This window comes from Dicentrarchus labrax, unplaced genomic scaffold (assembly GCF_905237075.1).
Source record: "Dicentrarchus labrax unplaced genomic scaffold, dlabrax2021, whole genome shotgun sequence".
Lineage (NCBI taxonomy): Eukaryota > Metazoa > Chordata > Actinopteri > Moronidae > Dicentrarchus > Dicentrarchus labrax.
Window position 1 is genome coordinate 21,451,129 of NW_026136718.1, and position 26,569 is coordinate 21,477,697.

The 26,569-nt window shown below is 40.6% G+C and overlaps 2 protein-coding genes across 4 annotated transcripts in view; both read left to right on the forward strand.

Moving 5' to 3' along the window:
* Positions 1 to 1,238: 1,238 nt before the first annotated feature.
* Positions 1,239 to 11,834, forward strand: uap1 (UDP-N-acetylglucosamine pyrophosphorylase 1). Of its 2 annotated transcripts, XM_051376082.1 has the most exons (11): positions 1,239 to 1,373; positions 2,424 to 2,738; positions 4,008 to 4,212; positions 4,827 to 5,002; positions 5,126 to 5,298; positions 7,320 to 7,513; positions 7,608 to 7,748; positions 9,467 to 9,655; positions 9,917 to 9,958; positions 10,962 to 11,028; positions 11,149 to 11,834. In XM_051376082.1, the coding sequence occupies exons 2-11, from the start codon at positions 2,456 to 2,458 to the stop codon at positions 11,239 to 11,241; spliced, it is 1,563 nt and encodes a 520-aa protein (XP_051232042.1). In that variant the 5' UTR covers positions 1,239 to 1,373; positions 2,424 to 2,455; the 3' UTR covers positions 11,242 to 11,834. The 2 variants fall into 2 exon arrangements, with proteins under 2 accessions (XP_051232042.1, XP_051232043.1); XM_051376083.1 differs by lacking the exon at positions 9,917 to 9,958.
* Positions 11,835 to 13,454: 1,620 nt separating this feature from the next.
* ddr2a (discoidin domain receptor tyrosine kinase 2a) overlaps positions 13,455 to 26,569 on the forward strand; it is a 31,560-nt gene continuing 18,445 nt past the window's right edge. For both annotated transcript variants that reach the window (XM_051377186.1, XM_051377188.1), the window contains exon 1: positions 13,455 to 13,617. The gene's annotated coding sequence lies outside the window, so the exon portion shown is untranslated. The remainder of the gene's footprint in view (positions 13,618 to 26,569) is intronic.

Sequence of the window (26,569 nt, forward strand, 5' to 3'; positions counted from 1 at the left end):
TAGTCGCTGCCAAGCCCATCATTATTCATCACCATCTTCACTGAGGTCTTCTCTAACATTTCCAAATCTCACACTCAGATTAACCCACCAAGTCTTTTGAAGGCTGTTTGTTTAAAGAAGAGGGAGAAGTATCAGTTTACAATTTGTTCAGACCACAAACAACAATGACTGAAGTCTCTAACTATTTATTTCCCTTGTTTCATGCACTTTGTAAACTGAGTACATTTGAGGGTTTAAGTATCCTTTTACTAGCTAATGAACATTTTGATTTAATTATGTTTGACACTCAAAGATCACACATTAATCATTTAAATAATGGCCTTAGAAATAATTAGTTTCTGACTGGTTGATTGTTGGCTGTCCAAATCAAATACCATAAACATAAATCTACAGTGTAACCACAGATATGAATCACTGTACAGAGTTGAACTGTGGGTAAACAAAGGAACAATGTTTCACAGTGACCATCATATTTTTCATTCCCACATTAACTTTTAGTTTATTGACAACAAAATTAAGAAATTATCACTATGTATATATGTTGATTCTGGCATTTGTAGTGTTTCCTATACCTTGTTTTATTGAATTCAAGGGGAATCTGACTGAATCCGCCCCAGTAGCAGGCATTAACAGTAACTATAGAAATAGCCTCACTGATGGTCTCATGTGCTTCTGTAGGTGATACAGATACATCAGTATTACATTTAGACTGTTTCATAACCTGTTAAAACTCCATGTAGTACATTTAAGTTGGTAAAGGAGACTCTCTGGAAAGTCTCTGTCATTATGTTGTTTTTTGGATTATCCTTTAATCTTTGCTATTTTGTGAAATGTTGGAAAGTGTTTTCTATTTCAACTAAATATTTGTTTAAATGAAACCATCGGAGAAGTTTATAGAGTAAACTCAGAAATGTGACAGAGGCCCCAACTAAACATAGCTTTTTTTCCAAAATGCCTGGAAACCACTGGTTTAATATTAATCAATGCATTGTCATTTATAAGATGTTTTTTTAATATAAAATCTTAATCTGAAAAGTAACCGAAAGTACAATACTTGAGTAGATAGTACTTAGTTACTCTCCCCTACTGCATTGACTTCCACCGTTTTCTAAATCTTTCCATTGTTTTCTCGGCATCTGAGCAGCCCACATACTGTCACTGGGACGGCCACACTTCTGTCTGACTTCAGGATTACTTACATTTACGAGCAGCACTTGAATGCATCACACACACACACCGCCGTTAGTGCCACGTCAACGTGACGTACCAGGAGGTGTAGTCCGGGTGGGAGGCGTCCTGACCCTGACCAGTACAAGAAACCCCACAGCGACTGGCATTAATGGTCTTGAGCCAAAGAGGAGCGCTTGTCAGAGGTGAGACTTTAATATTTCATTCATGTTATCTTTTATGTTTTCACCGAGCTAACCGTTTCCTCCTCCGTTAGCCGGGTAGCTGCTAGCATACCTGCTCTGCTCCGGTGCCGCTGTCACTCTCGTGCTGCTGGAGACAGCGGCTAAACTATATTTATACACACATATACACACACATATATATATATATATATGTACTTCTGTATATATATATATACTGTCAATGGGCTAAACACAGTGATTGATAACGTATCCCGGACAGCAAACGAGCTTATTGTAAATAACAGACTTAGTATCATTACACCATGATAATACAGACAGTAGTTACTTTAACACGACTGTGGTAATAGAGTAGACTCAACTTCGAAACCCTCTGATGACTTGAAACAGTTTGAAAGTGTTATGAATATTTATAACAGAATTATACAATATGTCTATCAGCTATCAGTTTTAAGCCAATGTAAGGTGCTGTAACCCTCAGCATCCCATTAAAGTGCTGAAAGATCCCCTCCAGCAGTGGTGTGATGATTTCCTGGTCCAACAAGCTCCTGATTGTGGGTGTGGGTGTCCTACAAACACAGAATATAACATACCAACAGTTATTTTAAACAAGGCTCTGGCTGCAGTCCCACTACAATATGTAAATGTCATGCTGGGTGTTGTATTATGTCACCGGTTATGCTAGTTATACCAGCAGTAACCAGGATTGTAGGAATACTGAAGTCATGAGTCCAGTTTTCCTCACAACAACTCCACCCACCTCCGAAGGTTTTAACTAGCCAGATATTGTATCTCCCTACATTATGGCCAGGTATGTAACTCTGGGGGGAAATCCCAAGCTTCTTTCATTATGATTAAATGTGTAGAGCTTTTTTTATATTATCAGTCAGATTTAGTCTAACAAATATTAGAATCAGCCTTGAATTCGAATGTACCTCTTTGTGTCTTTATAACCTCCCTGATGTCCAGATATATGTCTTTGGTATCCTCAGTGGTAGGTAAAGCTCTGCTCACCAGTGACAACTCATCCCATTTTTTACATTTGTGTTCCAGTGTGGCAGAGTTAATCAAAAGCATCAGTGATCATGGACCCAAGCGCCAGCGGACTCGCCCAGAGGTTGGCTGAAGCCGACCAGTCTCACCTTTTGCATTTCTGGAACCAGCTGAGCCCTGCTGAGCAGGCCGAATTGACCCTCGACCTGCAGGGGATGAACTTTCAGGAGATCAACGGATTCTTCAAGAACGCCATGGAGACATCCAGCAACAGCAAACACGAGAAGATGGATGCCCGCATGGAGCCGGTGCCCCGAGAGGTGCTGGGGAGTGTGACGAGGGACAGGGAGAGTCTTAAAGACTGGGAGCTAACAGGTCAGCATTAAAACCGCTTCTTCCCAGAAACTGTATTCATACAGCCACTGTCTGAGCCTGAACGTTCACACCATTATTCTATCAGTGTACTACGTGCTATAAGGAAAGAAGAGGATATTTTTTGGCAATATTTAGTTTTATTGGGTGGGGTCAGGTTTTTATTACAATGTCATACAGCCGGAGTGAATACGGGAGCAATTACCTGTTGTTAAGCAAGACTTACTGCAGAGACAATAATCTCCTACAGAGACTGAAGCCAAGCAATTAGAGTGTTGTTGTTGAGCAACTTTCAAATATGAAGTGATGGCCCACAGGTGACAGAGAAGATCTCCTGGTATCAGACAGGGAAGCCTGTAAGGGATTAAAACATCACATGGTAAACCAGATGCTTTGATGTTGAGATGGGGCAGTGGTTGTCCTGATAGCTTGTCTTACTGGTATTTTAGGCCAACAAAAAAGCAGCCTTTTAAAGTAAACCTTGTAATAGCTCATCCACATTGAGGAGCATCAGAAACTCCCTGTTTGCTTGCTGTGTGGTTGTCTAAACTCACAAACTACTCCCAGTCTCAGTCTCCTGCGTAGATTTGACATGTGAGTAAGTCATGTTCATTTTACTTTGCGCAATCCCCCTTGCAGTGGGGGTCCAACCATTTAGTGAGTCTGGTGAGTTTTTTTCCTGGGGGAGGATGACAGTGGAGGCGGGCAGCATCTGGTTTTGATTTGGGCCTGACGTAAATAACGTTGCTGCTTGACCTTCGTTCGTGAGGTCACTGTGCTCTGTCGAGCAGGGCGTGGTGCATGTGACTGCGTGTGTGACTGCATGTGTGTGTTTGTACGTTTGGGAGAGTAGTCAAAGTTTAGCTGGTCCGCTGGTATGAACCTTGTCTTTTGGCACATGTATGAAAAACAGTGTTGCATATCAAGTCACGTAGCAGCAGTTTATGTAAGATAAATTGGAACCGTTATAAACCAATAAACCACAATAAAGATTTGGCTAGGATCAGTATCAGTCCAGAGCAAGTTTATTATGTCACATTGCCAAAGTCCTGTAGAACTAGTCATATAATGTTGGCTGATGACTTAAATGTTATTGATGAATGTTATCAGCTTTACTTTGGTTACGTTAGTTGTTTATCAAAGATTTATTTAGGCAATAAGAAAGCACTATGGTCTTCGTAAGAGATAAGATATATATGTTTCTGTGTATTAAATAGTTTATACAACAGTTCTTTCTACTATGACAACTAAAACTGCTCTGTGTTGCTTCAGGTCTGCACTGCATCTCTCAGAGTAAAGTGGCGGTCCTGCTGCTGGCTGGGGGCCAGGGAACCAGACTAGGGGTCTCTTACCCCAAAGGCATGTACGACGTGGGGCTGCCGTCCCACAAAACCCTCTTTCAGATCCAGGCTGAACGCATATTGAAGCTGCAACAGCTGGCTGAGCAGAAACACAAAATCAAGTGCTGTATTCCCTGGTGAGACATCATGTTACTCAGGAAGAGATGACTACAGCATTTTAGTAAAGAAGCCTGTTGAATTGCTGCTTTATATGAAATAACCAAACAGATCTGAGCTACCCAGTACTGTCTCTCTGTTCATAATGAAAGTTAAAACCATCTGACCCAGTTGTGTTTGCATGATAATTTACTGGGTCAAATCACTGCCTGGATCAAAGGACACTCAGTCAAGGAAGTTGTGTTACTGGAAAAAGATTAGTTCCCTGTAGAGCAGATCTAAGGACAGTTTGAAAATGTGGAAGATGGGCGATACCAGGAAGGCAGTGGAGTGCATAAAGTCTACATAACACTGAAGATTATAGCAGAATTGCATAATGACATAATCTTCTGCAGGTGATTCTGTACGGACGTTGTTAAAAATTTTATTGTCTGTCATATTCTTAAACTCTCTGGGTTGTGCTGACGTCAGCTTTCTTGTTAGACTTTCTACAGTATTCAAAAAATAAAAAAGATAATGTTAATTTACTTGGAAGTGGGTTCCTCAGCACGTATCCCCTCTTCCCTGATCATTTAAAATAGAGAGGAAAACAAATGTGTGAATCAGCACTAAGTTCCTTCTGTGTTGCCTTCAGGTACATCATGACCAGTGGCAGGACAATGGAGTCCACCAAGGACTTCTTCTCACGACATAACTATTTTGGCTTGGACAAGAACAACATCGTCTTCTTTCAGCAGGGCATGCTACCAGCCATGGACTACAAAGGAAAAATCATCCTGGAGAGCAAAGGAAAGCTCTCAATGGCCCCTGGTGAGCCCACTCAGGATTTGTGCCTTTTAGATCCATACACAGTGGTGTTGTTGTTGTTGTTGTTGTTGTTGTCTTTTTTGTGAACTGTTGTTTCAAATGAGTGCGTCTGTATTTGTATTTCAGATGGGAACGGGGGTCTTTACAGAGCGCTGGGGAACCAGGGCATAATGGATGACATGGAGCGGAGGGGGGTTGAATCCATCCATGTGTATTGTGTAGATAACATCTTGGTCAAAGTGGCAGACCCTGCCTTTATTGGTTTCTGTGTGCAGAAGGGAGCGGACTGTGGAGCTAAGGTTGGTCACACCTCCTGCTCTTTCTGTCTTTATCTTTCTGATTCAGGGTCTCTGCAGCACTTTTAAGTGTTTCATTATAAGTCTTAAGATTAATTCTAGAGGTAATTAGGTATGAAACTGAGTCATCAGAGATTGCGGTGCAGCATTTTTTGTTGTGGTTTCATAGTGTTACTTTTTGATCACAGCACCTGAATAATGATGTAGGAAAAGGTTGAGCATAAGGCCTGTTATATTCCTGTCATAAAGTTACAATGATCCCTCACTAGTGAGCTCCCAATAAACTTTTTTATCAGACCAGGAAGTAATAATAATAATGTACTGATGCATGCACACAGTGATTATTAATCAAATAATCAAACAGGGAAAAGAAACGCCCATGTTACTTATTCAAATATTGATGTGCGTAATAAGTCTGCAAACTACGTCAGTAGTCGAGCGTTAAGGGCTGAATGTGTCTGATCCAGTCAGTGTTTTAGAAGCAGGGTCTAGTTTTTCTTTTTAAATTCCAGGAGGTCCTGAAGGGTGACGGGGGTTTAATTATATCTTTCTCTTGTCTTTCCGTCTTGTAATAAAAGGTGTGGTCAGTTTGCTGTGACAACAGTTAAACTGTTTCTACACAACTGCACCCTTGACGTTTCACCACTGGGTGGCGATAGAGGCCACTTTGTGTCCTCCTTTAGTCTTGAGCAATAAATTCATTACAGCTTTCTAGGAAATTTGGGGGTTGAGCCCAGAATCTTCCTTCACTTCTCATCATGGTGTCAGATATCATGAGTGTGATGTGTCTTTGGACAGAGTGTACTCTATTTTGAGAAGGAAAAAAGCTTTTCAGGGTACAAATTTGTCCCAGTAGTAAATAAACCATATTCATGACTAACTGTAACTTTTTTCAAGAGATGAAACAATGAGAATGAAGCTTGAAGTGGCTGATCGGCCTGCTGCTGCTGATATCAGTCGCGTCTCCTACTGTAAAAGTTGTTTGAGCAGTTGTCGCCGAGGTTACCACCAATAGGAGAACCGAATAGCAATAAACAATAAACCAGAGAGAGCAGACTTGCAACAACCAGGAAACTTCCTTTATGTCTTAAAAAGTCAAAATACAGTATGTTAAATCTGCTGCTTGGGCAATAGGATGTGACCTGAGAGTTATTCCTACAGTTGTGACTAACCATCGCTGCCTAATTAGATTTAGAAAAACATGGCACACGCCAAAACACAGAGCCATGTTTTTTGTTTTTTTTCTCAGTTCGTTTTATCACAGTTTTGATCCACTTCGTCTGTAAACTCACATGTAAATGAGGTCATGTTTGTTCGATTTCCAGAGTGAAGCAGCAGAAGCAATGAAGACATTTTTTATCATGCTGTATATATCTTTCAGCTATCACAGAATAGATTGAAATATTTAACTGCGTGGAACTGAAGATCGTCCAGACCCCGCTCCTGCTTGACATTATGAGTTGTGCGGTGGAGCAGGGATGGAAGGATCAGATCAGAGCAGAGTCCCACCCTCCTATCATAAATTACTAAGCTCCGCTACAGTTCATGTGGTTTCACCGCCACCCCTACCCCTCACCCCACCCTGTTCAGCAACCCCCTCATCAGGACTCCACTCTGTCATTAGCAACCAACAGATGGGGAGAGGGTTTTTCTTTTCATTCACTGCAGACTTTAACTTGCTGGTTGTACAAAGTGGAATACACTTAAGAAAATGTGATCACTTCGTAGCAGTTTTTAAGCTTTATTTAAATATTAAACTTACTCAGTTTATAGCTTATTTTTTTACTCCAGGTTCCATTTTAATAAATTTGGTATTCACCAGCTATTATGCACATAACCCCTGATAAAAGTGGAACATCAAGGCTTTATTGTTTTCATATAAACTACTTGCTAGGTAGTAAAAAATCTGCTAATTGATATCATATTGTATAATTAAAGCTGACTGACATGTGGATTAAGTGTGTTCATCATTTAGTTGTGCTAGTAGTTACAATTTTTTAAAACTTGTTGCGACATGGTTCCAGGTGGTGGAGAAAACCAATCCGACAGAGGCAGTGGGTGTGGTCTGCAAGGTGGATGGGCGTTACCAGGTGGTGGAGTACAGTGAGATCACCCTGGCAACCGCTGAGAAGCGCAGCCCTGACGGCCGACTGATGTTCAACGCAGGAAACGTGGCCAATCACTTCTTCAGCTTCTCCTTCCTCAGAGATGTAGTAAAGTAAGACTAATGCACTCTGAGTGTTCCTCATAGCTCCACATCATTTGAAGGAAATGTGCAGCAATGAGCTTTTATTTTTGTGTTTATATATCAGGAAGTACGAGCCACAGCTGCAGCACCACGTGGCCCAGAAGAAGATCCCACATGTGGATGCGGAGGGTCAGCTAATCAAACCAGACAAACCAAATGGGATTAAAATGGAAAAGTTTGTCTTTGACATCTTCCAGTTTGCCAAGTGAGTTACAGTGTGTTTTTTCCATTGAGGGCACAGAGTGTGGGACAGCATCAGCAGACGGCTGCACGCCTCAGACTAAAAGGCCTTAAAGTAGCGAGAATACAATGAATATCTTATGCTCCTTTAGAGAGGTGGCTGGATTGCATATGTTTTTTTGGCAGGCCTCCGGGCCCGGGGTTCGACTGGTCCTTGATCTGTCCTTCCATGCATGAACCAACCCCTTTTTCCAGTCCCGATCCTTATCCCACCAGCCCCAGTCCTGCCATTGCTCCGAGGTCTGGTCCAGCAGACCGAGGCTGCCAAACTTTCTGCAGGAGGATGGAGGTTTATGAGCTGTTCACTCATTCCACCTCCTCCAGTGTTGCATGACATCAGCTTTGAGTCACGCCACTACTAATAGAACTTTACATCTAATGAAAGGATTCCTGTAATGATTGACTGATGGAAAAACACTGCAGACATGTCCAGCTTCCTTCGAGGTTTATTCGCTGTATTTCAAAGTAAAAAAGATGAGAAATAGTTTTTGGTGTTGCTCAGGAGATGGATTACAGTTGTGCCCGGGCTGGCAGACTGGCAGCTTTAGCAGAATCCAGATGGACTGACTCACTCTGCAGCCAGAGTTTGAAAAAGTTCTTCCTCTGTACTGTTTGGTCAAGGCTCTCTGTGTCTGTGTGGCCACATGTGCCATATATTTTGTATGTCTTAGTCAAAAGGCATTTGGTTGCCGTTGATAATGCACATTTCATTTTAGAGCACTTGGCCTGATTAGTTGGGATCAAGCCTCCAGGAGCAGCACTGGTCCTACACTCCATACTGTAGGATCACACGAAGCACACTGGCCCAATAAGACTTTTTCCCCATACACAATCGTCACGAAAAGAACAGCTGTAAAACAATGGATACATTTTTTAAATCTATGATCAGAATTTGATCCATTTGGAAATTCTGAAAAACGTTTTAGGCATATGTGCCCAGTGTGCAGCTTTCATAGGAATGAAAGGGGCGCCATCTTGGAAAGTTTTCTTAGTTCATCCATGGTTTGGAACTTCAGATGTAGACATAAAATACTAAATCTAATTAACTGTCACAGACTGTGGTTTCATGAATATTGGTAAGTTCACATTAGGACAGGGTGATGAGTTATTCTCTATTGTCCATTTATTAATTGCCATATTTTTTTACTTATTAATTAATTAATTAATTGTGCCTTTTATGTGCCAGCTGAATGGTTTAATTGTTTTTGAATGTTTATTTAACCAAGTTAGTTTCACCAAGGACAATGCTCTTAACATTTTGTTCACACTTGACACCTGAAAGCTGTCCAGTATAAATACTGGTCTGATTCGTGGCCTCCATTGGTGCAGTTGGGGATTAAATGTCTTCATCAAGGGCCCCTCATTTTTGGTGATGGGGCAGTTTCCATGGTGATGATCACTGCTGTTCTGTGAAACTATGTATCTCCAGTGAAAGTTTCGCGAACATGCATCCTTGAGATAACCCATGGGATCTATTCAATTCAATTCAATTTTATTTGTATAGCGCCAATTCATAACAGAAGTTATCTCAGGACACTTTTCAAATACAGCAGGTCTAGACCAAACTCTTTTCATTTTCCTGAATGGTTTATTTTGCATAAACCACCAGCGTTACATTTTTCAGCCTGTACAGGAACACAGTGTGTTTGCCTTTGTGCTGATGTGCTGCTGTGCATCCAACAGGGCATTTGTTGTGTACGAGGTGCTGCGGGAGGACGAGTTCTCCCCTCTAAAGAACGCAGACAGTCAGGAAGGAAAGGACACGCCCACCACAGCCAGACACGCCCTCATGTCCCTCCATCACCGCTGGGTGCTCAACGCTGGAGGCCACTTCATTGACGAGAACGGCAGACGTGTGCCCGCCATACCCAGGTGACCGCAGCCAGCCTGCTAACAGCACCATGCACGTCATACCACTTCACAAGACACACACACACACGTTTGGCATGAACAGAACGGGTCCCTCGTGGTCATTCCCCACCTTCCCAACACTCTCCACATTTTGTTTACAAACTACATGCTTTGGCTTCTTTTTTTTTTTTTGTATTTTACACATCATATTCTTTTAGCCTCACACTCTCACTTCCCCTTCTCTCATGCTTGGTCTTGCTCCTGTGTGTACAATGTTTCCAGAGACGGAGCAGCAGGCAGTGTCACAGATGATGGCAACAGAAAGTAATTATTATCCCCCTGCAGTACTCAGTGCATGGTGACGGGGTTTTGGCTTTCTTTCTCTCTCGCTCAGACGTGTTAACGCTATATAACATTACTTCTGATTCTTGGCACCCCCTTTCCTTCATTACCGCTGAAAATAGCTACACATGCCAGTCGGCAGCCATTTTTTCTCTTTGCAGTCAGTTTTGATGAAGGAAATGACAGCGAGGATCAGTGTAGATGACTGAAAACGCAGTTCTCTCAGCATCCTGGTCAGATGATGTACAGTCATAATGACCTGCTGACAGATCATTTTCCCCTCAGATGGTTGCTACTAATACACATAATGTATTGCATGCTGGGTAATGGGCACCAGTCACACTTTCTCAGTGACAACCCTGTGACAGATGATGAACCTGTTGATTTGTGTGTGAAATAGTTCCGACGAGGCCAGCCATTCATTGCTTGCTAGTTTGCCTTTGAGTTTAAATCCACCGGCTTGTTTTTAAATGAGCATGTGCTTCAGTAACATTCATGGCACCCATGAATGTTATTCAGGCTCTTAAAGGGTGTGCTTTTTCCTCAATCATTCATCTTTTCCCTCATTCTCATGATACAGCTGTATGGGCAGCTGCTCAGAAAACACCTGAAGTACCTGATTAGTGATTGTTGTCGGTATCTAGAAAAAAACAAGTTGAACAACGACAATGTGGTGAAAAGTTCCTCCAGTTTTTTAAGAAACACTGGGATGAGATACAACCTCATTACCCGTCATTCATCTGTTTTCTTCTAGGGGGGGTCTGTTACGGGTCGGAGGACTAATCACTGTTTGGGAATGATGAACTCTGATTCTCTGCCCTTTTGAACTCTAATCACAAGCCGCAGTAGAAGAACAGCTGTGTCAAGGATGCACAGCTGCTTCTCTCAACTATAGCCCCTCTGCCTTTTCATGAGAGAATCACTCATTCTGTTTCATTTTGTTTTTCTTCTGATCCTCCCTGAATTCGTTCCTTTCCCAACGCAGCCTGAAAGATGGAACAGACCTGCCAATCAAATGTGAGATCTCCCCAATGGTGTCCTACGGGGGAGAGGTAAGGAGGCAAAGCCTACTGTGTTGAATGGAAACTCTGTATGTTGTTCTGCTGTCCACCTGAAATAACCAGTTTGTACACAAATAACAATGTCCTGATGGCATCCTTTACTAATTTAAGGGCCTTGAAGAGTTGGTGAAGGGACGAGAGTTTCATCCAACACTGATGATCGACGAGAATGGAGTCCACGAGCTGGTGAAGAACGGGGTTTAAGACAATGATTGCGGGACAACTCAAAGACCAACCTCCCTTTGTCTCTCAACACTTGAGGGGAGAAACTGTGATGTCATCGCTGTGCAATAACAAATGTCGCATGCATGTGTTCATGAAAGAGATGAATGAACGAGCAAGAGGAAGTGTATTGTTTACTTTTCAGCGACAATGTTTCTTTGCTTTGTATATTGTATGTCATACTTGGTTCATATTTGTTTTGAAGAGCACTTGAACACAGCATGATATGAAGGACGAAATCCCTGTCACACTGACTGGATGAAGCAGTCTTCAGGTGCTTCTATTTATTTTGCTTATGAGACTTATTTTTGTATGTACTGATAGATGCTCTATAGGTGGAAATTACCATCTTCTCATTTTACCTGGTGATTTTTATACAACATTGGACTGAGATGAAGCAATCAGAAAGATGTTTCTATTTAGCATGTAATCGAGGTACATGGTACAGACTGTGGGGGGTATTTATAATATCTGCTCATTTCTGCTTGTAATCATTGAAGATTGGATATTATTCAGCTTTAAGAGATGCAATGATTTCTATCATCTTTATTAAAGAAATTTCCTACTTGGAAAAACCTGCCTGTCTATGTGTGTTTGTGTGTGTGCATACAGACTATGTATTTGCTGTATATTGTGATGTGGCTGTGTATGTATATATAAAAAAAAAGAATTATCTTAAGTTTTCTGACAAATCAGCAAACAATATCAGTGAATGTGCGAGTTTCACTGGCCTGGCTCTGCAGGGTGTGTTTTTTGCATTATAGCTCCTGGTGTCTTGAATCAGAGTTTCCAGCACATGGTTTACGTTTAAGATGGGCCAGAGCATGCAACGCCACTGCAGCTATTCAGGAAATATTCTTTGTGGCTCCTTTCCGACTCCTTTTCTTTCTTGCTCTCTTGCTCCATAACTGCATTATGATGTGAAATAACAACAGTGTGGGTACTTTAGCAGAAAAACTCCCATTTTTACAGAGTTCTGGTCTGTACATGGATGTTTGTACAGATTTAATTCACAGTGAAACATTTTATTAACTTTGGTCTATTACAGAGATCTTCTGTTCAATGTCTAATGTGACTGGGTCTATATTTATGCTAGCAGTTCTCAGAGGTTGTACCTATTGTAGGCACAGTGGTGCCTTGAGCTAAATGCTAAAGCTAGCATGGCAACATGCTCACAATGATGATGCTAAAATGCTGATGTTGAGCAGGTTCAATGCTTCGCACATATTTTGCCATTAGGGTAAATTTGGATGAATTAATTTTTTTAACATGATGATGATGCCACGAAATTAAGGGGTCAGCACAATTAGTCCTGAGGGGATTATACATGTGTGTACCACATTTTATGGTAATCCATCCAGCATTTGTGGAAACCTTTCACTCAAAATCGCAATTGTCAACCTCACATGGTAAAGTGAAAGTCACCAATGTCAGTAGGCTTCATTCATCCCCATGAATGTCAGTACACAATCCATCCAGTAGTTGTTGAAATATTTCAGTCTGGATTAAAGTGGTGGACTGACAGACCAATGCATGCATAAAAATGTGAAAAAGCAGCTGAAGAAAATCTCCATTCAAGCAGACAATAAAATTCCTTCCAGTCATTTGGTCACTTTACTGCGGGATATTATAGATTCCTCTTCAGGATACACTACAGGCAATGTTTGCAGGCCAAAAAATAAGAAAAAAGCTAAAGTCACAATATCTCTGAATGAAACCTTCACAAGAGGACCTCTCTCTTGACACTGGACTCACACTTTTCATGAGTCTGGTTTCACTATTAAGGCTCTGACAAACTGCAGTGATAGGGCCACTGAGTTTAAAACTTGCTTCTAGCATATTTACTCTAGTTCTAGTTTTACTCTAATAATTTATTTGAAATTACAAATTACAAAACTTTGTAATACAATAGCAACAGACACTGTATGTTCTATATGTTGTTGTTAAAATAACAGAGAAATGACTTCAGCCTCTAGCTGTCAAAAGAAAGGCTCTTTTCAGGAGGAAGAAAGCTTTCTGATTGAACGTTGGATTTGAACTTAATTGAAACCTTATGTGTGGCATGTGGAATTCTGGGACTTTGGCACGCTCCCAAGAATCCACAGAATGTGAAGGGGTTTTTTTTCAGCCTCCCTCTCTCTCTGTTTCCCTCTTTCTCTCCTCTCCCTCTCTTTTTTTCCTACGTGCAGGGGTGTCTTACATCAGCCCAGTGAGCCCTGGTGAAGGCGGCTGACACACAGAGAGTGAGCGAGCGAGAGAGAAGGGCTCGGATTGTAACGTCCAGCCGTCTTGACTCTCGCTGGAATAACCTAAAACCATCTCTGAACAAATGGTCTGAAAGGATAAGACATCTTAGAAGTAAGTCATCCTTTTTCTTTTACTCTTTATCATTGTTTGGACTGTAAAGTTAGGACTTCAAACTCTGGCCACCTTTGTTGAAGTCTATGAGAGTACCTTAAAGTTTCCTTGGAAGTATTTCATAGTGGGAGATTCAGTTGCATGTTTGAACTCTGTGTACCTTTTTGTATGAAGTAGCTGCTGTTTGCATGGCAGACTATAGAGTGGACAGCAGAGAGATGCAGAGCCAGATTCAACCTCCACTCTGCTGCAGATCCAGCTGTTTCAGACTGAACACACTGTGGTTGGACGTGATTAAGGCCTCGTTGCTTCATTTAAACGCCTTTGCACTTCAAATAATGATTAACGTTGCAGGAAAGAATAAAAATGAAGGGAGCTTCTCTTTCTAAATGTTAGAACTCCAGTTGTAGCCTCAAAAGTGGTCTCTTCAACCTTCAGAAGAGATTTTTTATTCTACAGCGCTTTCCAAAAGAAATTCAAATAACAGTCATGTTGAACTGTTAATGATTTCAATTCTGGCTGTCTGGTGTTTACTGCAGCATACAAATCCCTCTCTATTGTGCAGAATGGCATCAACTCTCCTTTTTTACAAGCAACAAAAGAAGCGTAACAAATATAAAAAATGACGTGACTCTTATTTTGCCTCGCATCAAACTCACAAACAATTTTTGTTTGCTTTATTGTGGCGGGGTAGTTAGGAGTATGTTTTTGGAAACGTTAAACAACTGACTCATTTATGGCCTCTTAGATTCTCTCAGAGTTTACTGCGGTCAGCTGATGAAAATGTTGAATACTGGAGTTACAGCTTTGAAAAAGATTCCCGTCCCTCCAGTACATGACCTACCTTTTTGTCATGGAGGTGGTGTGTATGTTCCTCAGTGTTATGTAGGTGTTATGTAGGCGGTAGGTAGGTATCCTCCTGTGGTATGTGGGTGATAAATGTCCACACAGAGGCCTCTTTTCTACCCGGTTGAAGTTATGTGGTAACTCAGCTCAACACTCATCTGAAGAGTTAAGAAAGTGAACAGACTCAGGAGAGGTGATCAATGGGGTAATTGTTGTGGAGAGGTCAAGGTGATCCTGAGGTCTCTTGGTGGCTGTGTGTGTGTATGTGATTGTGGGTTTAATGTGTGTACACATGGCTGCTCTTTGTTTTTGTCTGATGCTGACCTTAATGCCTCCATACGGGAACATGAGTAGAACTTGTTTTCTGCCTGATGAATCAGATTAATTGTATGTCATTTAGCACTCAAAAATCCAAAACATTTGTTGTTTCCAGCCTCTCTAATATGATTATTTACTAATTTTCTTAATTTTTTACATTATTTTTAATTATAATTTGCATTTAGTATATTTTAGACTAAATATTTAATTGATTCATATAAAAGTATACTGTACAATCAGTGGCTGCTGGCTGGCAGGCAGGACTTTCAGGTTTTACTGTTTATGAGATATTGCGAAAGAATATGGCTTCAAATTTCCAGACTACGTGTTAGTGCAAAGAAGTCTTTTACCACCTTCATTTCAAGAGAAAATCTTAAACACTGTCTTTTTTTGAATGTGCTGTGCAGCCTTCTTGTTTGGACAAGTCACAAAACACGTTGCAGATGACATGATGTCAAACCAGCATCCAAACCAGTTTCCTTCATCTACAACAAGGAGTTGTTGTTTATTTAGAAATGTTAAGTATTCAAATACATTTAGATATCAATCCACAGCTTGTTATTCACCCAAGTGTGGGCTCTGCGCAGCGCTGAACTGTGGGAAACAAAGAAGTAATGGAAGTCAAAGTAGACATATCAAGTTGAGGAAAACAAAAAGTGAAATTACAAAACTTGACCACATATTAAGTCCAGGAACGCACTGATCGCCACAGATGGACGATTTATGACAGCATTGGAGAACAGGGGTGTGGATTTTTCCTTTAAGGCCTTTTTGTTGTGTGCTCTCTTGGCTGCATACATAAAGAGGAAACCATCTTTATCAGGGTAAATAAGCTCTTTGTCAAAGCAGAAATGAAGGAGTTATTGCTTATGACAGGGGAATATATGAAATGCCTGTGGTGGATGTCAGAGGGGAGTGGATAATGTACTCACATTTAGTGTTTTTTTTATTTGTTCAGACAGTTGGAAAACAGAGAGAGGGGGATTGTTCAAGGGGGATTTGATCCCTCGCCATCACTCCATTATTTGTCTGTAACTTGATATCTGATGCACAAGTATGTACACATACATATAGGGTAAAACATACACACACACACACACACACACACACACACACACACACACACACACACACACACACACACACACACACACACACACACACACACTCTCTCAGGAATAGAAAGAATAAGAGAAAGAGCATAGATGAACTACATTAGGAGTGTGTTATCACTGTATCTTTCTGACATGTCATTTCAATTAGCCACCATTCCCTCCAGAGTTCGGAGCCTGACTGACATCCTCACATACAGACCCTAATCACTACAGCAAAGGCTGTAATTTCAACCCCACATTCAAAACACTGCACTAGAGGCACCCGGTGCTTACTTAGCTTAGCTGTAACTCGACGCAGACGTTGTTTGATTGGAAGTGTTTGTCAAATCAATGCTTCTGGCAAGAGAAAACCAGCTGTGTGCTCGCTAGCTGAGGTGCATGCTGTAATTTGGTATAAATAGCAGCGTTTCAGGGAACATCATCCCTTAAATACTGCGCTGTTGACTTTGTTTGCCACATGTGCTTGAACTTCGACCCTGCCCAAACCAGCACCCCACTCATCACCTACCGTTCGAGGGGGATTAGGTTACCCGTTGCCCAAAGCAGAGTGCATTTGTGCCTCTTATTTCTGAGCTTGAATTACTTGTTTGTCTCTGACTTGATGTCTGCCTCCAAAACCAAAGGTGATGTAGCTCTAGTGACAGAAAATTAAGTTACTTTTGGGATATTTTCCACTGTGGAATAATTGCTGATGTTAATATTAGGCTACTGCTTTGATCCAGACAACAGAGAAGGCTGCTTGAATCACAAAAAACAGATAATGACAGATGAGCCAAAAGACAGACACACACACACACACACACACACACACACACACACACACACACAGTAGTTGGTGTCTAAATCCTCCTGTGTGTTTGCATATGTGGCCTCATTCTCTCTCTGCTGTTTACAAGTGGCACTCTCTTTTTCTTTGTCTGTTTGTTTGAAGCTTACTACTACTGTCCACCTCGCAGTCTCTCAGTTCCCCCAGTCTTCCCTGATTACAGGCTGTCAGGGAAGATCTGAGGTAATATTTCAACATCAAAAGGACCTCAGGACGGGCTGCTGGCTGCCACTGTGTACAAATGACAGCCTGGGCAATGAATGAGTTGTCACTGCTGACGTATCAGGCTCAATGGACAACATCTGCCTTTTTAAAGAGCCGTTACAATCTAATAATAAAGTTTTTTATTTTACTGAAGTGGAATTATGTGTTGCCAGTGGTGAAAAGTAACTTAAGTTTGTGTAATTTTAAGGTACTTGTACTTGAATATTTCTGTTTTCTTTCTCTTTAGACTCACATTTCAGAACTACTGTTCTTCTCTTTACCTTTGCTTCTCCTTATAAATAAGCAGTGTCATTTCCCCTCTAAACAGTTCAAATGATCCAATATTAGATTAGAAAAACGATTAATCTGAACCCATCTGAACTGTGTTCCTCCTTTCCTGCTCCACTAATCATCTTGCAGCCCCTCAGATTTATATTATGACCCTTTTGAGGGGAGCCGACCCTTACATTGGGAACCACTGGACCAAAACACCCTATAAAAAGACTTCAAACTGACACTACTTAAACATACTTTAAACACATTAAGTCCATAATACTTTAGTACTGTATGACTTATACGGTTTTGAATGCAGAACTTAGTCGTACCAGTGAGGCTTATGTCTAAAATACTCCTTCAAAATAGAGTAGAAAGAATATAGATTATTATGATATTGTCCACAACAAAGGTAATATCCCCTCTCTTTGTGAATGTATAATGGGGTGCGTTAAGTTATTTTTTAAATCATGTTATGCATTGTTTAAGAATTCATGTGAACCTATTCTGTTTAAGAATGCAGTTCCCATCTTAGCTGAATGCAGAAATGCTCCTGGTTTAAGCACCGTGCAGAGGATGGACCTCTGCTTTAACGGGGGAAAAAAGAGCTCCTTGGCGTGAGTCGGTGTTTTTCCAATCTGACAGTGTTGCTGTAAAGTTCAGGGCCTGGATATTCAATCAAAATGGAGTCAAGGATATATTTTTTTATAGGCTATACTCTCCTTACATAACAAACACAACCCATGTCATTGCACAATATCCACAATAAACAGTTATTAGCCTTTACTATTGAAATATGTGGTGGATATTAGATCAAATACATTGCTGAGTCAGCGAGTGAGTTTTTACAAGTGAAGTAAGTGAGCCTACAGCTTCACCTGCACTTTCTCACTTTCTTTCTCTCTTGTGGCCACTAACATCAGCTAGCCTTTTACAGGCACCTGCACACAGTTGGTGTCCTCAGGCAACTACAGGTTCCTAAAGGCACCACCAGTCAGGAGCTGTCTAACCTCAAGTAAAGCAGTTATGGTGTAAAAAAATCAACCTCAAAACCTTAACCCCTGCTTCATTACATATAGTAGAGAGTCATTACAGTGAGTGTTTCCCTTTATCTTTAAGCCCCAAGCTCCTGCAGTGCTGTAGAGTTTCATTTCTGACCTCCTTGTAAAAGAACAAACACATTTCTATACAGAAGGACGTGATGCAAAAGAGCGAAGAAGCAGCGCAGCCCAGCCTGTGAAGCAGTGCACGACCTTAGCTGTTCAGCTTTTGGTTTCATGTTACTGTAGAACTATTGCATATGAAGCAAAGTCTTGTTTTTATCCTCTCTGTCATAGAGCGACACTCAAAATCTGCCGAGTATATCATTACATCTGCATATGTGGTGTAAGATATCCTACAAATAAGAGTGAAGACTGGAACACTTCTCCCCAGGTGTCACATCGTACCCACACAAAAGAGTATTGTTTTCTCTCTTCCAGTCAAGAAAATTTAATTACATATGTGTGTGTGTGTGTGTGTGTGTGTGTGTGTGTGTGTGTGTGTGTGTGTGTGTGTGTGTGTGTGTGTGTGTGTGTGTGTGTGCAGACCTGCATGCATGTGGGTGCACCTCATTCTCAGATTTTACTGCTGTGTGTTTACATGGTTCCACCTGGGTCTGATTGGGAAATGTGATTCGGATTTCATGCATTCCCATAAAAATAAAATATCTGCGATGCTATGTTACAGCCTTTAGGGAGAAACAAGAGGATATAATAGGAAGCACATGTGGATGGTTATGGTGCGTAGCATACGGGCACACTGTATAGCAATCAGGCCCAGCACCAACAGTGCACATAAACACACACACACACCCTTCCTTATATATACTGTATGTGCTGTTTATAGCTATGAAGCCTGGGCATGATATGATTTCTGGGTTGAAGTAAATATGAAGCTAGTACAAACTTCCTGTAATTTGGACCAGTCTTGTCTTTAGCAGTATGTTTGCCGTTATTTATTTAACAGGGACAATACATTGCCTTTATTGAATAGTTGAGGCAGAGAGGCAGACAGGAGACAAAGGGGGGTAGAGAAGTAAAACAACAAAAGGTCCCCAGCTGGAACTGAATCTGGATATTGTGGTTATATGGTATGGGTCTTTACCACCAGGCCACCTGACACTGCACAAAATTCCTGTATGTCACCAGATAGAGGCAAAGCTAACTTTAACCTGTGGTCTCTGTAAGCAATCATGTGATACACGTACCTTTATACTGACACATTTTCTTCCCTTAATGTTGGGAATTGTCAACTGGCTGAATTGATCACCTTTGACTTTCTAACCTCATGCGATTTAAGGTTATATATTATATTTGTAGTCACAAGATGTCAGTATTCAGACTTTCATTTGGTTTACAGTTTGATGAGGCAGTTTTTATCCTTGCTCCAACACTTGTCTCAATAAGTATTGGATGGATTGTCATGAATTTTTGTACACACATTCATGTTCCCCCCAGAATAAATTGTAATAACTTTTAATTTGGTGCCATCATCACATCTAATTTTTTGACACTATTGGTTTATGACCAAATCAGTGCGTGCTGCCGCCTCCTCTTGGTACGCACTCCTACTCTGCCTCTCATGGGCTAGTGTTTGTTTCTGTCATTGCTTTGGTTGGTTAGGTTTAGGGATGAAGAAAGAGATTTCTTAGTGTAAGAGCCAATCAGAAGCAGAGTAAGGGCGGTAAACGGGTGGGAAAAAAGTAAAGGCTGCATAACTGTGTTCCCGTGTAAGCTGTGTATCTTAACGCTGAGAAAATGTACCCTAAAGGGTTGTGCTGAATTAGGGTACTGTCACCTTTGCTGGTCCAATTTAGGCACACCATGTCAGCATTGAGCTACATGAGCCCCACTCAGCCGCTATCATGGCTGTAGATTCGAGAGTTAGAGTTTTATCAGGTTAAAAAACATAAATTCACAATGCAATTCAAATGTAATCAATGCAGCATAACTGAAAAATACTCTACACTGAATATAATTTACATTCATCACGAGTCATGGGTAGATGAAAAAGCAGGAATCCATCATCTAGTGCTTTGTGTTTAATATAAGATGTTTGACTTGCAAATAAACATGTCATATTGTTATTGCATTGTATTGTAATTATGTAGAAATATTGTAATTATATTTCAAAAAGGAAATGTAGCTCTCTGGCCTCAGACATTTGTGCCTTCCTCGTCTCTCTGAAGCCTGATATCACCAGATCCAATACAGTTTTTGGTGACTGGATGCTGAAGCGTTCAGTTGCTCTCGAACAGTCTTAACCTCCACTGCTTGCTGCCTACCCTTCTCAAGTAAAGCCCCCAGTGTTGACGCTGCTGTGTGTGTTTGTGTGTGCATGTGAGAGAGACAGAGGGAGGGAACAGAGCCAGTTAAACCTGCGTGTTGACTTAACAGGCTTTCCCAGGGTGCAGGACCTGGTGGTACACCATGGTTACTGTGTGTGCTGGACCCTCCTGAGAAAATCTGATTATTTATACAAACAAGAAAGCCTGGGAAAACAAAATAAAACCGCTATCCTGTTTGCAATGTGAGAGCTGCGCTGGAGGACATGGCAATGAGCTCTTACTGAATGCATGAGAGTGTTTCTGGGGTTGTAAGACGGGTATAGAGGTGGATGTCTGGGTGTGAAGTCTTGATATTCATTGAAGTTGCAAGAATAGTGAGCTGTACACATTTGGGAACTCATCAGTGAATCTCCAACGCATTTAATTCGTCCCTCTTATTCAAAAATGTCCGTACAGTTTCTGTGTGTGTTTCTCGGTCGAGCTCTGTGGGCTGGTGGGTTTCTGAGGGGAGTATCTGTCCTTCACCACTTCCTGAACTGGCCAAGAGGGAGCTGATATTTATGGGGCGAAGACTTTTTTTCCCCAGAAGTAGAAATTCAAGTCAATAGTCGTTCTATTCAGGAACATTCTGCTCCAAGCTGATACAATAAACTCTGCTTGCTGCCTATCAACATTTTGTATTTATAATAACCTGTCTGAATTCAAACAAAGGTCCAGTCAAAGTTTGTTCTTTTCTGTTTCTGTCCAGTCTGAGTGGTGCTGTGATCGGGCGCTGTACCATACATATCTATGAATATATCTGGAGACATACATTAGTCTGAGTGACTCGCTGACATGTTAGATACTGTGTTTAACGTAAAGTGACATGCCATAACTCCCACTGGTGCAGTAGATACAGTAATTTGCCACCACATTCGGTAACATTCGCCACATATGGTTTTGCTTTTATATGTGATCTTCTGGGAGAAAGTAACACTGCTGTAAATAGCTGTCATGCTATAATATATTATTAGTTATATGGAAAGATTTTTAGATATAGAAGTAGGTCTTACTGTTGATTATTAATGCAAATATGCTCAAATAGATTTTACCATGTTATTATGCCTCAATCAACTTTACATGAAATCTTCTCATGTACATGCACATATGCATCCTATTCAAGCTTATATTGCAAGATACAACATTTAAATCATATGGTATACAAACAGAAGGAGGGATAACTGATGGGCCCAATGCAGCTGGTGCCCAGGGGCATTTTGACTGAGGCTCCGTTGGTGAAAGAGGACATTTGGATATTTAAGGCTATATGCGTGTTAGTGTGTATAACTTAAAACCATGTTGGTCAAATGTCCCTGGGCACAGGGAATATGTGTGTACATTTAACTCTTGAATATCAGAGAATAAATGAATAATGTGAAAATAAGTTCCATGTCAGGGTGGATGCCGAATTTTATAATATAATATTAACTATATTTTTCATGTTTATCCTAATATTTTATATAATATTTTTTTAAACATTTTATAAATACATGTTATTAGAAAAAAAGGTAAATGATGACCACTTGTGAAGGACATTAGCAATCAGGATTTTGCTAAAGAATATATTCTCCACAAAGGTAAACCAGATTCTGTTATATATTTTAAATTATCCTTTTAAAGTAAATCTCAATTTGAAGACCTGTGTCATTGTTTTATACCAACACAGGCGTAAATCATTGACTCACTTAATCATTTCATGTAGGCAAGACATTTAACAGTATAATGGCATATTGCACTTTAAAATGTTGCTATGTATTCTATATTCAACAGTCACATTAAATGTTGACTGCGAACATTTAGCTACATAGTTTGCACTAAAGTATGTAGACTGCAAACATGTGACCATATTTCACAAATATGTACTATCCCAAAGGCACACAGATGTGATACACAGTTATATTGATATTGGGTTTGGATGTGTACAAAATGCGAGTGAGAGAGGCCTCCTCACCCCACATCATGTTTAAAAGACAGACGTGTATAACATATAGTCTGGAGGTATAGCACAGTAAAGGTGGGACCTGATGTGGAACTCAACCAGCGCTCTGTTACGTCTTATCCCCTAAAAACTCTTTCGTCATTCTTCTCATCTTTTTACTTAAGTTTTATATAAGATTGGATCTGCTCTCACAGGCTGTAACACTTTGTGTTTGATGAGAAAATGCTCACTTGGACCTTTGCGATGTGTCAAACATGCTTCTCTACTTTGAAGGACTTTGTTTATTTTTTGTTCCTTTTTTTGAAAGCTTCTCGAAGTGTGAGTGGACCTGACTTTGGTTCATTTTGATAATGAGACCCTGACGTGTGCTGTGTTGTGGTACAGACTTTCAAGCAGCCCTGTATGAAAGACGGAGATCAGAGATAAAAACAACATACATACACATGAGACGATCTCAGTGTCAGTGTATCAATGCATGTCTACATACTCATAATCAGTGTTAATAGCAAAATTGTATATAGACTCTCCAACAATCATCATCAGTTATTTGTGCAATTTTCCATTATCAATGAATATATTCACATGTATTCTCTCAATAGAGAATCCATTGGCTAGAAAGGTAGCTAATACAATATCATTCTCACTGCAACCCTCTTTATGGGTCTTTGGACCTCACTTTGAGACAAAACCCACTCTATACACCTGCATTATTGTAATATCTGTATCAAATACATGCCTTCACCCTGTTTTAAAAGCCCCAAATGCCATCTTTACTCAATACCCTGCACTTCTCCCTCATCTCATCCCCTCCTTTTTTCCTCCAGTGACTCTCCTTGTACCTGTTTATGTTGGACTGCCTACTGATCCAAAAGTAGGTGGACCCAGTTTACCTGGGTGCCATGGTTACAGAGGAGAGCAGACTTTACCTCAGACCAGTGATATCCAAACCAAACTGTTGGTGTTTCCTGGTCTTTGAATGAATTGTTTAATTAGCAGTAAAATGACATTCAGTACCTGGACGGAGACCTTTTTTCCACAATTTCACCTCACTTACTCATTCACTGGCCCGTAGTATATTCTCCTGCATGCTACATAACAAATCCCAAAGGTCAAACTTACTGTATAGCTCTCTGTGCTCCGCTCTGACATACAGGTGGGGAAGGCTATGTGACCTAGATCTCCTGTCTTTTTCCTGCTCCGTCTCTCAGGAGCGATGAGAATAAATTCACCACTGAAGGGTTTGTGCAGCTGGTCCTCGTTGCGGTCCTCCTTCTCCAATCCCCCACATCTCTCTTTTACTGTTACTGCTTATGTTTTTAGTTCAGAATAATCTGTATTACTGCAAGATGTCTCCTTTGAAAGGAATTCTAAAGAGCAATGCCCACTTTTCAAACATGAAGTTGCACCAAATTGTATGAAGTGATTGCTGTAATAAAGTTAATTGTGAAATGACACAACTTACTTTGAGTGGAAAGACTTAGGTTTGATGACAACGTGAGCATAATAAATAAAAGTCCATGGACGCTTTTGAAATGTGAGTTGAAATTTAACCCTTCAGATAGTTTGACAAAGCTTATCACATTTTTTCCTTAAAAGTTGTGTTGTGTGTTGTTTCAAAATGTCTTTGAAAGTGAAAAGGAAAAAATGCTTGAATAGACCTTTTTGGAAACCGGGATAGGACATGAATACGTTTTTCCTGCTGTGTCCCTGTAAGACGAGAACGGAAAAAAGTTTCCAGAACTGTGAACCTGTGCCTGTGTCCCCAACGCTGCTGACTGATCTGATGTTACTGTAACACATGCCAGTGGTGGAATAACAGCTGTTCACTTCATACAGGTATTGAGAACACAGCTGGAATCAGAGGAGGCAAAAGCAATACAACTGATACACAATCCATTTCCACATTTCAGCAATCACTAAACCATGACCATGTTGAATGAGTCTGGTGTTGAATTTAAACTCAACATATACTCAAAGTATAAGAATATAAACAAATATAAACAAGTCCAAATCAAACGGGTTAGGTATGAAAGTAACCTTAGGTGCATAGTCTCTGTGATGAGGGAGTGAACTGCAGGGAATCCACAGGGAGCTTAATAAGACATGAGCTTATGAATTTTTTTTTTGGGGGGGGTCTGTAAAATAATGACAATATACTATTTTTGCCATGCATTCTTGTAGATTTTCTAAATTAGCCAAGGAGACCAAAAGAGGCCGTAAACATGTTTATTTCTGCTTTAAAGTTGGGCATTTTAATAGGGGGTCTTACGGAGATTGACTCACTTTTGTAGCCAGCCTCAAGTGGCCGTTGAAGGAACTGCATTCCCTGGATTCATTTACAGCCACGGAGGTTGCCACTGGATGTTGGCCTGTCTGAAATGTCTGAGCTTTTTACTACCATCAATGTACCACACAGGAGACTTTTCATATCTATCTTAATCAGTTTTTAAATCTCAGCAAGGACTGTTTTTACTTCCTTTACTGACATGAATCAAAAACAGCCATCACATCAAATCAAATGCAACAATCAATCATCCTATCAATTGGAGCAGAACCCTAAAACCTTTAAAAGAAGTTAATATTTGGCGTGAGGGTAGTGCTTGAGGAGAAGCCATGTTCTCATTTAAATTAAACATGTTTTTCTTAGTATGGTAAGGTCATGGCATGCCTTGGAAAATGGTGAGCAGTAATGTCAAATGTATGTGATTTGCAGTAAATGGGCTAAAACATGCAAACACACTATTATGGTCCTTTGAAGGTCTCTAAATGTAGAACCAAAGGTCAGTTCTCCTCCCTGATACAGCACAGGCAGCCTTTACATAAATGTTCTCCAGCCTGTGGTAAACACATTTTTGACTTCCAAATGCACACAAGTCATCAGGTGTTTGTGTTTCATTAGGTATGAAAAGCCAAGAGGAGTTAAGCTTAGTAAAGGAGCCTCAGTGGGAAGTGGCTGTAACCTGAAGCTGCAGGAAATGGAAGTAAGAAAAGCAATAAGGTTATGTGTGAAGGCACAATGAAAGAGGCAAGTCAGACTGTAATTAATGTCACAAAATTCAGTGGGTGGACCATCAACGCTGGTCGCACGAGATTAGTTTGAGGTCGTTTTTTACAACGGGGCTGCTCTAAAGGTCCACTTGAGCATTTGGCTCTTAATTCAAGAGACTTTTGAGAATCAATTTTCAGGTACTTATCTTTGGAAAAAACCCCAATAATTATTAGTGTTTCCCAACTATATTTTCATATTTCCAAATGCACATGTCCAATCATTGTAGCCAGGCAATGTGGAAAGCTGAGGAAATTTGGGCATGAGATCAAAATCAACAGGTCTGGATTTGTTTCCCATAGACAGAGTGCAGCGTATGTGAACCTGCACTTTATATATGTCAGAGGTTAACTGGAGCTTTAGCTGACAAAGGTACTGCTGCTGGAGATCCCCTGTTGAATATGAGCAACGAGAGAGAAGCATAGAGATGATATTTTAGGTGTATGGTTGTTATAGTACAATACCATACAGTCACTGACACTGATTGAACTGTATGTGAATGAAGGCCTGCACTGTAGTCCAGTCTTGTCCCATTGACCAGACTGGAGCACTGCAGCTCTGAGCGTCGTGCTGCTGATCCTTCTGTTATTTCAATGGGGAAATGTCAGGATAATGTTATTTTTGGCCTGCAATGAAGACCAGGAAACGTCTGACACACACAAACACACACACACACACACACACACACACTGATGTTTCTCTGTGAATATTCCCACAGTGCTCTGGTAGTTTTGTTTAGTGTCATGTGTAATTGGGTTTAGATAACCCTTCTTTGGTGATGCCTTTTAGTATTTACGTTGGAGTTGGAGCACAAAGCCTGTCGTCTGCCCTACAAGAAAGATACAAAATCATTAGATGGCGGCTAAAATAATCTGAAAGCTTTGGAAAAAAATGAACACTTTATTTCAAGATTTTTCTCTCTCTCATTTCTCACTTGCTGCTCAGTTTTGTTACACAAGACGTGATTAACATGGTGTGAACAATAAAACTAACCTCGGTTATATAACAGAGACTTTGA

What these genes read in the sequence shown, in the direction of transcription:
- uap1 (XM_051376082.1), top strand. Translation starts at nt 2,456, where the DNA reads ATGGACCCAAGCGCCAGCGGACTCGCCCAGAGGTTGGCTGAAGCCGAC. An exon ending in ATCAAGTGCTGTATTCCCTG is followed by an intron (nt 4,213 to 4,826) that starts GTGAGACATCAT and finishes TGTTGCCTTCAG; the next exon opens with GTACATCATGACCAGTGGCA. An exon ending in ACAGATGATGGCAACAGAAA is followed by an intron (nt 9,959 to 10,961) that starts GTAATTATTATC and finishes TTCCCAACGCAG; the next exon opens with CCTGAAAGATGGAACAGACC.